Below are 13812 nucleotides of genomic sequence, written 5' to 3'. Positions count from 1 at the left end.
GCTGTTGTTTGTGCTAATTATTTGTCTCTGGAAATGTACATGTGTATTTACATTTTAAAACACAGGCTCAGGGTCAACAGAAAGGAACATACCTTCACATTATTTATGCAGCATATGCTTTAAGCCAAAGCGAGGGAGATTGTCATTAGTATGTTCCCCCTGGAGATAATTCTACTGGAAAGACCTGCCTTAAAATGAGATTTGTTTATTTCTCACTTTGGCAAACCATATCTAATTACCAGTTTTGGAATTTAAGGTGGCTAGCAAGGGTATTATGTTCTGAGGGGATAAATGAATTAATCTATATATTTATATTCATTTACTAGTAAATGAATCTAAATATAGCCAGAAATCTGTAAAAAAAAGAAATTCACTTTTAATTTGATAAAAGAATGATTATTCCCTGGTGATGCAACATCTGCAAATTGCTTGTTGTTTTGTAGAAGGTATTTGCAAATTAACTCATTATAACTCTCGACCAAACTGTATTTTGTTTATGCAACAGCCCAGTGTGATAAATAAATATTGGCGTTGAATGTCTGCGAAATATTGGTTATGGGTTGTCCTTAGACATTAGATATTGATTTTGGCCTCAAAACTGTGCATTAGTCGATCCATAATAATTTTAAAAAAAATATCAAAAAGGTTTTTTTTTTTTTTTTACATTTTCACGTCTTCTAAAATTAGTTTGAGTTTAGTAAAAGAAAAAAAAAAGTAATGATGTACTATTGTAAGTGGGGAAAAGTTACAAACTCCTGCAAACTGCAAACTTACCAGTTTATTAATGACACAAAAAGTTGATTTTTTTAGCAGGAGGCTTTAATTAACATGTAATTGGGATGTTTTTTTTATTAGGTATTATATAGTGCTTCCAACATTACGAAGAGTTGTTGTTTATCTAGAGTTGCTGTGGACTAGAGTTTTGTGTGTTCCCTCGTCGCCATCAGGTTTTCTCTACGCTTTGTTTTCACACCCACAGACTTAATCTTATACTTTTAAAAGTAATTACTTTTAATGCCATTATTAAATGATATTAAGACAGGGTTTTATGAATTGTATGGACTGTAATTACTCATAAATATGTATCTGGTTTCTTTTTTACTAAGCATTGCTATGATGCCTTTCAGTTTCTGTAATGAGGTGTACGAGGAGGTGGTAGCAATAACATAGTGTACTGTGATTGATATTGCAGTTTTTCCTTTTAGGTACAGATGCTCTGTAGTACTGTGTTATCATAACACCATACGGGTCATAGTTGTAGCATCTATTATTCACATATGTCTTTTTTTACTGGTGTGATTAAGTTTTAATGTTTACTGTGTAAATGTAATTAAATGAGTGGAGTATGTATGTTATCTGTCCTGATCGCCATATTGAAAGACTGATCTCTGAAAACGCAAAGAATGTTTACTGTGTACGTTATTTGTTTTTTAATAAAAGCTTGTCATAGTTGAAAATATGAGGTATATCTCTTTGTCATAATAATTTATTCAGGTAATCGTTCTTCTAGTCATAGAGCAATTCGATCCTCTGTTATGGACGAGATTAAATGGACCCAAGTTACTTATGACCACCCAATACATCATGGTTGAATTAGGGTTGTACCCTCCAAATCACCTGCTATCTGGGTTACCCCCAGATACACAGTTACACACAAACCTCTTTTTGAAGGTTTGGATACCACCATTAAGCTGCCTGCCCTCTAAATGACCCCCTAGACAGCAAACACTAAAGAGCTGTTGTTTTTCTCTCCTCGTTTCACTCTGACCGTGAAGGAGTGACTTTCCATAAAGACGCCATATGTACACATGGTAGTGGTTGTGTTTAATAGAAACCCTTCTATGTCCAAAGTGTGCTTTTATGACCTACATACCAGACAGCTTTACCTTAACATGCTTAAATAGTGAGACAACAGTTCAGGTTCAAATCAGATTGATCTGGTAAGATAACTGACAAACTAAAGTTCCAAGGTGTCAAAATGTCATTAAAGCCTTAAATACATTAATGGTTTCTAGTCAAGTTAAGAACGTATGTGTGGCTTCATTTTGCACACTCCTTTATTCTTAACATTTTTGCATTTATAAACTTTTTTTTCAATTTTCACCCAGTAATGGGAAACCCCCATCAGCTAGTTCAATTTAAACTCAACATCAAAACAGACGTTAACTGAGATACAGTGGTCATTACACAGATTCTGCAAATTACAGAAGCAGCAACTGTTAATAAGGCGTAATAAGATTCTAGCAGTCTGTCATGGGACAATGTCTCTTCACAGTTTGTAATTAGAAGTCAATCCCATTTGAAAAAAAGTGCATTTTAAAATGGCAAGTCATGACTCCTCAGAGATCAATTTGAGACTGAGGCAATGGAAAAAACGCTCTCTCTTAAGCACCCTGTGGTTTAAAGCTGGTGAAGGAGATGGCCACTGAGAAACAGGTTTTAATGTAAACATTGTGATACTGGCCAATAAAAGTTTTTCTAAAAAAAGTTCTAAACATTGTGTGATGACACTTCCTGTAGGTGTGATGATTAGATTTGGTGTGTATAGCATTGATTTAGTAGAGCCAGTGAGCCCTCAGAAAGAGGATGATGTTAAACGGACTGAGGATTTTACCCACATCCTTACACTCTTCAGCCTGCGTAAAAACACTACGTATCTAGATTTATAAAACACATATTTTTTAAGATTGGCTATAAAGCTAACATGCACTTACCATGCCCTTCTCTCTCTTCCCTCCTCTAGCTCCTTCTACCACTTTCTCCTTTTACCACACTTTGACTAGTAGCCTACTTATAAAGTCTGCACTCTCATCAGTATTGATTGACATAGTAATTTCTACCGAAGGCCTCCTCTGCATGGTAGTTTGAATGTTATTCCTCATTTCTGTGAGCCGAATTGGATAAAAGCATACAAATTAATACATCTAAATGTATATTTTGAATAGCAGTTTAGAAAATATTATATGGTAGATATGTAAATGCTATCAGTAACCATATAACATTATATTACACAATGGATAGCCTAGCCTATTATGTCATGATTAAATTAAAGATGATCCTGTTGATAGGCTGAAAATAGTTCACCAAACTACTTTTCTGAAGAGAAGAAAGAAGTAAAAAAAAATAGAAGTGGCATTGTGTAATTGTTATGAGTTATGTCTACAGTATTCTTGGTCCATGCAGGTGAGATTGAAAGCAGTGAGTGTGTTTGGACTGCTGTGAGTAGAGCACCATCAGGTTTCTTACACCTAGCTGGGTGGGTGTGTCCCCCGCAGAAGAGGTCCTAGTACTGCCCCCTGGTGGCCAACAGGACCATCACACACACACATTCACACACAAACAGCAGTGGCTCCTCAGCAGACTAGATGAGGATATGAAACTTTGCTCTTCAGAACGAGTCTTTCCTGTAAGGTTCCCTGTTTCTCCTCTGCTTAGCCAGCTCTGTCGCCACAACAACAGGAAGTTAAAACTCCAGTTGACATAACAACACCAGTCTGGCAGTTGCAGCTGCAGTGTTGCCGTAGGCACAGAGTGGAAGCAAGAGTCTCCTCGTGCAGAATGGAGTTTCTTCTCGACGGCACCTCACAGAAACCTGTAAGTAGGTTTCAAGGTAGAGATTGTTGAAGGACCTAAACTGAGGTTTAGGGTAAGACTCTGCCAGAGGAAGACAAATCTTGAGTGAAAGGTAAGTGAGTGTGTTGGTTCAGAGCTTTGGTGTATGTGTGTGTATGTGTGTTTCTTGCATCCAGGACACTCACACTCAGAGGATCCCATTGGGTAGGCTACTCCAAGAAGAAGCTGCTGTGTTAGAGGCTCACCCACTATGTCTGTGTCTGTGTTAGAGGCTCACCCACTATGTCTCTGCCTATGTCTGCCTCAAGACTCTCCCCAAAACAAGATGCTCATTAGAAACATTCTACCAGTGAGTAGACAGGGGCCAACACTTGAGCAGATATGATAGCTACTCCCAAAAGGCATAAGTGCAAAGACCAATGTTATGCTCCGAGAGCAAAAATGCCAGTTTAATAACTGTTTTAATATTGTCTCTTGCTAATGTGTCTAGTAATGTTTCTAAATTGCTTGTGATTAGCCTAAATAAATGTATTGCATGGTGTTCATAAAAGATTAGAGGCAGCTGGAGTAGGAGTTCATTATTGAACTAGTATGGAATATTAATCCTCTAAGTCAAACACTTCCTTTGACAACACTTTATCACTGAGCTAAACCACAGTAAGACTCTTCGGAAGTTGAAAAGAGCAGTTCATGCCTGTGCATAGAACGGCTAAGACCAAACATCTTGAAATAGAACAGTGCCACTTGTTGGTCACCAGCCCACATTGCATTCTCTATTCACCTACTTTTGCGATTTTCTTACTTATGGCCGTCACAACAGTGTCAATCTGTGCGAAGTCACAGACCGAGAGGCATCTAATTAAGGGGGATATATCCAAAATATCCCTACTGACTGTGGCGGGTGTCCATGGCAGCTGTTCTATGTCACAAACTGGTGAACAGGTGGACACAAATGTCCGTGGTAGCCTAGCAACCTCTGTAGTTTTACCTTTGTCATCACTTTGCATTATACATTTACAAAATCAATTAATCTCACCACCACCTTTCTATTAGTTTATCTATCTGTTTGTATGGATACAGTCTTGTTTATATTGTACGGAGATAGAAGTTGTAACAATGTGAACTTCAACCAGCTGTGCTTAGAGCGAGGACAGCTGACAGCGCTCTCGCGGCAGGATTAAGCAGTCACAGCCCTAGAAAAGTCCCTCAAGGCCAGAAATGGCGGAGCTAATGTGCGTTATCTTTTTCCTTCATCAGTCTCCTTGCAGTTAGTTTGTGAAGTGTGGGAAACTGTGGTGGGAGGAACTAATGGTAAGTACTACTGAAGAGTTTGTTTACGAAACAGTATAACTCCCATTTCAATAATTTTGTATAAATAATTTATTTTTTGTTTCCCCAGGTAACTACAATTGAGTTAGTGTTATTTATCAGTAGCCAACTCAAAACACACCTGAAATGCAGAATAAATGTTGTTAAAAATAGTCACGTTCCTAAAATAATAGCAAGTTATTTTTTTGACAGGTAATTTGACATAATTTTTTAGGAAGGTGACAAAATGGAGATATGTCATGGAACCAAACTCTTCAATACCAAACGCAGCTTTTTCCCTCCAAACACCTGACCACAAGGTGCACATGGTCCCTGCACAAGCAGGAGACCTGCCCTGCATTTCCACCCTCAGCTGTTGGAACGTCAGTATCTCATTCAGAGAAAATCCCGATGCACTTGTGGTTTTATTAAACAACGTTCTTGGTACTCCGATTTAAACAATTGCACCTTAATGAATACACCCACAAAATGCACACACACTGCAGCTGGAAGGCCTTTTTTATTTCTTGAAAAAGGACACAACCCTAAAAGAACATTCATGGTACACTCAAAAGAATCGCAAGAAAAACACATCTGTGTAGGTTCAGGTGCAGGTGAGGGGGTTCAGTGGCGGCAAATATTCGATCAGGATGTCATGTTGCTGGCAGAATCAAATCTCAATCTCTCCCTCTCTTACACACACATACACAAGTTCTAGACCTTCAGCCGTGATGTGCCGAGAACCCTGACCAAGATTAAGAACGACCTTCAGGAGGATGACCTTCAGGAGGTCATTCTTTTTAAGCTGCCAGTCAGACTGACACATTCTGATGACTCACTGTCTCATAAGTACTGTGGAACATTAATACTTTTTCAACCAACAAGAAACCATTTACAGAAAAATAAACAGGCCAGGGTGGGCCCCTAGCTATTCTACTGTGCTTGCCCTCACACTCTCACTCACACACACACACACACTTCTGTCCTTGGGGAAATATATATGTAAAAAAATGCATTTCCTCTCCGCTTGTCTTGCTGTTGTCATAACTCACATACTGTAGGAAAAACAACAGCAACAATAAAACAAAACACCACACATAAGAAAGAAGAAAAAAAAAAAAAAAAAAAAAAAAAAAAAAAAAAAAAAAAATGGGACATGAGAATACTCTTCAGCTAGATAAACAGCACCACCCTCTGATGTTAGACAGGATGGCAATGTCCCCGGACATCAGACATCATTTGGAAGGACCAGCCTAGAAGAAAAGTTTTAATATCGTCCTGTGGGAAAACACAGACACACACACAATTTAGTTTCACAGATATTACTATATACTGAACTGAAATCAATTCTGACATTCTGTGTGTGTGTGTGTGTAGAAAAACTTACGGGGACTGTAGGAGCGAGATCGGGATCGGGACCTGTATCGACTGTAGTATGGAGATGGAGATCGCCTGCGACTGAAAAACAGACAGGGTGTAAATGCGTGTGTCTGTCTGCATGCATGTATGTATACAATAGTATGTATGTATGTACACTACCAGTGAAAGGTTTGGGGTCACTTAGAACCCTTTTGCAATTATGTAAGCAGATAACATAATCTGAAAACTGCTGCCCTGATTAAAAACAAAAAACAATGCAACTGATCTCAGCTGGTATTCTGTCTATAACCGAGCAAAATGGACATTTCTAGGTGACCCCAAACTTTTGACCGGTAGTCTATGCAAGTATGTGAATGTGTTGAGTACAGGGCGATACCTGTATCTGTAGTCGTACTCATCATAGCGATCATAGCCACGGTCGCCGCCACGGTCGTAGCCCCGGTCGCCGCCACGATCATAGCCACGGTCGTAGCCCCCACCACGGTCGTCTCTTCTCCTGCCTCCACTGCTGCTGCTGCTACCGCCACCACCCCCACCGCCTCCATTACTGAAACACACAGTTAGGCCTTAGAAAAGTTTGTATTTCTGTATCTGATCTGCATGTGTCTGAGTATAGGCTCCAGCACACTGTTGATTCATTTGAGCTTCAAGTCTAAATCCACAGACTGAATGCAATTAAAGAGAGCCTTCTCAAGTACTGTGTGTGTGTGTGTGCGTGCGTCCCCAACATGCAGGACTTCCTGTTTCCTAGGGTCTAATAGACATATCCTGTTTGGACATTCCTAAGCTGTAGCAAGGATTCCTTTGTACCAGTGAAGTTATTCTGTTTGCTGGTTATAGGAATCCTACTGTGATATTGATCTAGTACAGGGGTTCCTAAAGTCTGTGTGGTGTGTGGTTTAGTAGGGCAATGGACTTAACATCGAACTTAAAACTGAGTGGCACTTAATGCAACTGCCCCCTGTTAATGGTATGACTAGGCCTCTCTGCTCTGGCCATGGTTGACTGGGCTGGTGTACTCACTGTGTGGGCCGACCCATGTAGATGCCAGGTGTGGGGGTGTGGGGCCGCTTGGTGATGGAATAGTCCACTCTGATGCGCCGCCCGTCCAGCTCCATCCCATTGGCTCGCTCCATCGCCTATGTCAACACGAAGAGTCTATTTAGCCCTCTTTAAACTCAAAACACATTTGGTCACTGCTTCAGCCCTCTACCAAACAACTCCAGAACAAAGGCTCAATATGCAGACAAACAAATCAATCAATCAATCACAGAATCAGTCCTCCTGCTTCAGACTTATTTGTGACTAGAGGAGGTGAAAAAGCATTTCAATTATTTTTCACAGCAAAAACCCACTGACTGCCCCTTAAACACCAGGGGCCCTAATTTAAATACTGGGCAAAGTGCAAAGTCGGTCTATAGGACTGAGGACTCGCGCATGAACATTTAACTCCCCAGATGCACACAGGCCCTTCTGATGGGTGATGGACAGCCCATGAGCCCGAGCGCTAGTTGGGGAATCTGTACCTCTTTGGCGTCGTCGATCGCGCCAGTAGGCGAAGACGAAGGCCGCCACGGCGCGGTCCGCTGCGCTTGGTCGAGACGCGTTGACACCGGCGAGGGGCCCGTGGCGGGAGAACACCTCCCTCAGGTCGCGCTCGGTGGTGTACAGGCTCAGGCCGAACACGCCCAGGCACGTGTTGGGGTCGGGGTTGGCCTGCAGGGGGCGCACACACAAAGACCACACCGATACACTCATGCTCCACTTGCACATGGCACACTCTCATGGACGCCTCATGCACGTCTAGCCTAACCAACCCCACTGACATGCCAATACACACTCCACCCCCTTGTCCTGACAGAGGTATGCACTCACCATAACACCCCCCCTCCACACACACACACACACCTGTTTCTGCCTCAGCTCATCACATCCTGCGCTCATGCCTCCTCCTGTGGCTGCTCCTGAGTACTGCACCAGTGAAGCACAAACACAGGGCTATCTAATAACACTCGTAACAGCTCTACTGCTGACGCTGTCTGCTGGCCACAGGCTACTTCCCTGAGTAGGATGCAGAACTGACAGCACACTAATCACCCCCTGGTGGCTTTTACCTGCTCATAGAGCAAATGCTGCTACAACAACAACAACAACACACACACCTACAACAGGTGAGGCAGGAATAGTCCCTTTAAGTGAAATCTTCCATCAGCTGTGCTAAATAAGAGCTATGCAAGTTTGTACTCGTGTAAGAGAACTAATTTATGGCTGATGCAGGATTTCACTTTACCCTGCAAGAAAATGTAAATTATTACCCAAGGGTTGTGTGTGTGTGTGGGAGTAGGGTTGTCTGTAGCCCCTCCCACACACACACACCTACTCTGGCTAAAGGCTGCTCCAGGTCTGCTCCTACTCTGAGCTCCATTTCCAGTGGATCTAGACTAGTCTTAATCTGAGGTAAACTGATAGCATTGATAACTGAAGGTCCCTATAACTACATCTGAGAGTAAACCTACCTGCCTACATTGTCCAGTAAGTATGTTTTATTACATACAGGGGTGTATAGACTTCTATAGACATGTGAAGTTCACCTACAAAAAGGACCCAAATCCAGATGTCCTTATATGGGTCCTTTTTGTAAGCGAACTTCAGAGGTCTATTCATTGGCCTCCTCTCTGTCCTACCTCCTCTAACTCCATCTAGGAACAGGGTCCCAAAACAGAACCGGACTCCCAAGTTCCTTTCCATGATCTCAAAGACCCATAGCAAAACATCCTAGTTCATTTGGTTACAACTAAAATAGAATACACTGGCACTAAATATCTCTCAATCTGCCAACATGTTCATAACTTCATAATACAAGACAATTCATATACTTGATACCTAATACACATTTTGCACAAAGAACACATAACATGGCACATAATAATGTAAACACTAATAATGACCCATAATAAACCAATACTAAATATTTCCCCAGTACATGTTTACTCTAAGCAATAACATCCCTGGGCCTAGAAATTGAAATTTTAAAATGCACTGACTTTGTCCTGTTTTCCATGACCATGGGAACCCTGCAAGACAGAAGACGAATTCAGACATCAAACACCACAACGCTAGATATAGTACTTACTTCCCACCATACTAAAGCAGATATAGTACTTACTTCCCACCATACTAGAGCAGATGTAGTACTTACTTCCCACCATACTAAAGCAAGCATCAAAGTCCAACCCACTAACAGTACAGTAACCTTCACCAATACTAGTGCACTTTATTACACCCCTTCTTACTGTTGACATTCATTTACTTTTACTCTGGCTTTCTGAAGGCAAGGCTATCTGCTTCTCAGGGAGGGGTTCTTAACACAGCTGGCTAACGCTGGGTAAATGTGCAATGGAGTAGAATCAACAAACTGCGGGTCAGAGACACTGGCCTCATGGACGCTGCAATCACATCCATAATCATTAATGTGACCTCAGACATTCAGAAACCCATACAGACTGTCTGCAAACCTCTGCAGCTTATCGGTGATAAAGGTGTTATCAAGGGAATGTGTGTTTGGGTTAGATTATTGTAGTTTGAGTACTGTATCTGCACTTCTTTGTGTGTGTGTGTGTGTGTACTTAAGACAAATAAGTGTCTTGTGTGTATGTGCCAGTTATTTTTTACAGCATTGTGGTGCAAGTAAACGCATCCTGTTATTTTAAGTATACTGAAGTGCACTGGTTGTGTGCCTGTGTGTTTGTGTGTGTGTGTGTGTGTGTGTGTGTGTGTGTGTGTGTGTGTGTGTGTGTGCTGTGTGTGTTGTGCTGCCAGTGTGTATGTGTGTGTGGAGGGTGTATGTACACTGGTGCCGACATGCATGCATGCCTGTGTGTCCTGCTGCTGGTGTGCCTGTGTGTGGTGAGGGAGTATGTACCCTGGTGCTAGTGTGTGTGTGGTGGGGGAGTATGTACCCTGGTGCCAGTATGTGTGTGTGATGAGGGAGTATGTACCCTGGTGGCAGTGTGTGTGATGAGGGAGTACGTACCCTGCTGCCGGCATGCCTGCGGCGGTTGGACATGGGCGAGGTGCTCTGGCTCTTGCGGCGGCGGTACTCGGGGGAGTAGGAGCGGGAACGGGACTTCTTGCGGGAGTGGGAGCGCGAGCGGCTGTAGCGGCGGTTGGAGTGTCTGCGGGAATGGGACCTGAGGGAGAGAAGACGAGGCGCCGCGGAGTCGTCATCAACACACAGAAGAATGGAACAGTAGTGTTAAATAGGCAGTCTCCAGTGTGTAGTGAATTCACTTTCACGCACAGAAAGAGAATCAACACTTTCAGTTGTATGATTAGAGTGGGAGACTCCAGTGAATGGGATGTTCTAACAGAGACCATTAGGCACTTTCCCATTACATGCACTCGCACCCTCATTTTCCAGTTGAGGGCACTAGGGCCTCTCCCAATAGATACGTTTCTATTCTTGCAGCCTAGGCTAGACTTCCAGTTAAGGCTAGCAGGACCTTTCAGATGCACTTGCATTCTTGTGGGCCAATCTTACAGTTGAAACCACCCATGCCTTTCCTATAATTACAGCATAATCTTGTGACTGCTTAGGGCTTTCCCATTACTTGCACTTAAACCCTTGCAGTGCATTCTTAAGGTTTAGTTTCAACAGCATGGGATGGCGTAAAAAGATAAAACCATGTGGCACAAAATTGCCTTAAAGAGGAGAACTCTACTCTACTTTCTGACACTATTGTCTGGCACCTGCAGAAAATTTTGCACCCACTCGCCGTTTCTCTTAACCCGACTCCGCCAGATGGATGCTTCGCATTTGCTCTGCATGAAGTGAAGAATTGCCGGAATTCTACTTTGTGAAGAATTGCTGGAATTATCCTTTGCTCTGGATAAGATTATTGTGATTAATAATGTTAACATATGAGCCAGAGTGCAAATGCAATCACCATGTCATATGTTGCTGTTGTTGATGCCACATCAAAGCTAAGTAATGGAGAATGTATAGAACACTGGTAATTATCGGAAAATAAGTCGCAACAGGGCGAACAGGACCAGAGGGGTCTTGTTTCGTCCTGTATTGTTTCGTCTGCTTATTACACAGCTACTTGCCAAAAACAATTCCCTGACAGCGGTCTGTAATACTTAGCAACTGTCTGTAATACAGAAATGTCAGACCTCCGAACGTTGGGAAGGCCCATTCAATTAAATGAAGCATTCTGCAGCATTATGAAGAGCCGTGTAATAACCATAATGGATTAAGGGTCCATAATTCACCTGGCCTGTGTCGTGAGCACTCACCTGGACTTGGACCTTGATCGGGACCTGGACTCGGAGCGTTTGGAGGCTCGGGAAGGACTTGCGGAACCAGAGCGGCTGTCCGACTTGGCATTGGCCGGACTCCCCCGTTCCGATTTAGATGGGGACCGTGAGTCCTGGTGTCAGACGAACAATGTTAAAACAACTTACTGTGAACGTGCAAGGACAAAGACACACGCACGCGCACACGCATAAACACACCCAAGTCTCACTCACACACTTTTACTGTGCATGGCAAATGCTGTGAAGAAAAACGTTAGAACCACTTTGTATCTGTTATCTATAGATGACAAAGAAACAGAATACATATACATATATGCATAGGTCCATTTCAATTACTAAAAATGGGCCTCCCACGATGCATTCAGGTCTTTACCTGGGTCACCATGGTAACAGATGTCATGCAGTTGTGTAGGGCAAGTTAAAGGTACAGATATGTGGAATGCAAACCGCAAATTTACTTAACCTACAACGGATACATTCATTCCTCCTACTCCCTCTTTCAGGCATTCTATTGTTCTTCGGTCTTCGTTTTTTCTGTTTTCATTTTTTCATGCCTTGCTTTCTGTTTTCCATTTCTTCCCCCAATTTGAAACCTTTTTCTTTCCATCTTATGCTTTACAAGCGATAACGCGAGCGTGCCTTCTATCTGACATTCTTCCGTCCTGTTCCCCCGCCCTGTTTACGTTCTGCTCTGTACACATTTTCATAAGCCTTCTGATATTCTTGGATATTCTTCCACATTCTTGGATTAAACTCTTCAAATCCTTCACGACCAATAACCTTAATGAAAAAAGAACATTCAGTACAATTAAGATCATGGTGTTTGGTTGAAACTGAGCAACGTTAAATGGGCATTCAATCGCTCAAAAATAAAACAAATTAGATTTATGACAGATTAAAATTATCTGGGATGGTGAGCGGTCAACTTCAACAAGAAGCAGAGAGAATGTTGAAAGGCAGAAGAAAGGCAGTGGACGAAGCAACTGACAACACATAGCACTATCCTGCATACCGATATGCGATCCATTTTTATTGCAGGACGCCCTCAATCGTAACGTAAACTAGCTATCTAGAGCCAATTCTAACAGCCTTCAGTCATAACAATTATTGAGATGGACACATGCTTTGCAAGACTATCTAGAAAACCTGGTTAATATCCCACATCTCATTTATGTCCTGGTGTACTTGCTGGAATTATATCTAGTGCTAGATAGGTAACGTTACACTAGCGCATTTAGGCAGCCATTGTCCAAAATAATTAGACGAGACCAAGCCAAGCCATACAGGCTAGCTCGAAAGCTAGGTTACACTAGCCAAACGATTCGTTGCAGCACCATGCCAGCTCAACGTTACCTTCGCAAAATTGAACACATGGGTACCAACTAAATACTCAGAGCCAGAGCATTTTGATGCACGTAACGTTATGTAACTTAGACCTATGCATTACGCATGCTATTATTCAAATCGCCTAGCGTTCGCTAGTTAAGTTAACGTTAATGTTTGGGATAACGTTAAGGATGCCTCGCCATAGCTTTATTTATAGCTAATTGGTTTATCTTCTTGCGTATGTAGAGTAAATATTCTACAACTACGTGGTTACCTTAATCTGACATAATCGTCGATTTAGATTGATTTAAACATTTAGAGGCATTATTAATGGTATCTTTACAGGCTAGCTACTAGCTTACGCGTCCAGAATGCTAACATTAGCCTAACAGCGTTAGCAAGCTAATAAATAAGAAAGCGAAAGAACAGGTTCAAGAAAAGAGAAGTACAATGTTTGAGAAATACGACCATACTTACACGCCCTTCGAAGTTGCCATCTTCAATGTCACTCATTTTAAGTCTAATGTAGAATAAGGTTAGAGAGACAGTAACGTTTCGAGAGATTTAACACTAAAGCTTGTTTTCACCAGGCTAACCGATTACTACTTAGTTATCTAGTAAGCTAGTTTCTGCACCGACAGTCAACGGGGAAATGGCGGTGGAGCCAGACTCATCTAATGTAGCGCAATGCGCGCAGGGAGGGAGGGTAGAGTAAACATTGCGTCACGTACAAGGCTTTTCTTGGCCTTATCCATATCAAAAGCCTTTAAACACGTATTGTTTGGCTTCCATTACTTCAGTAACGAAGAAAGAAATATATTCTAAATTGTGAATATAATATTCTTGCAAAATACTTTTTTTTACAAATGTGAGTAAGCCACTCCTCTCTGTATTTATGATATAAAA

The 13812-nt window shown here is 41.9% G+C and overlaps 1 protein-coding gene and 1 long non-coding RNA gene across 2 annotated transcripts; one reads left to right on the top strand and one right to left on the bottom strand.

Annotated features, from left to right (window-relative positions):
- Window positions 1–3580: 3580 nt before the first annotated feature.
- Window positions 3581–5331, top strand: LOC125284903. The gene is made up of 3 exons (XR_007191960.1): window positions 3581–3685; window positions 4831–4884; window positions 5095–5331. It is a non-coding gene; the product is annotated as an uncharacterized LOC125284903 (long non-coding RNA).
- A 701-nt stretch (window positions 5332–6032) lies between these two features.
- tra2a (transformer 2 alpha homolog) lies at window positions 6033–13575 on the bottom strand. The gene is given in 11 exon segments (XM_048229056.1): window positions 6033–6159; window positions 6269–6339; window positions 6638–6808; window positions 7285–7400; window positions 7788–7806; window positions 7808–7977; window positions 8170–8232; window positions 9306–9335; window positions 10295–10451; window positions 11560–11693; window positions 13384–13575. Coding segments are annotated over 11 exon segments (978 nt in total). The 5' UTR covers window positions 13420–13575; the 3' UTR covers window positions 6033–6148.
- Between the last annotated feature and the right edge of the window lie 237 nt (window positions 13576–13812).

This window comes from Alosa alosa, chromosome 20 (assembly GCF_017589495.1).
Source record: "Alosa alosa isolate M-15738 ecotype Scorff River chromosome 20, AALO_Geno_1.1, whole genome shotgun sequence".
In the NCBI taxonomy this organism is placed as follows: domain Eukaryota; kingdom Metazoa; phylum Chordata; class Actinopteri; order Clupeiformes; family Clupeidae; genus Alosa; species Alosa alosa.
The sequence above is the reverse complement of the archived record's forward strand: the minus strand, read 5'-3'. Positions and strand labels throughout refer to the sequence as shown.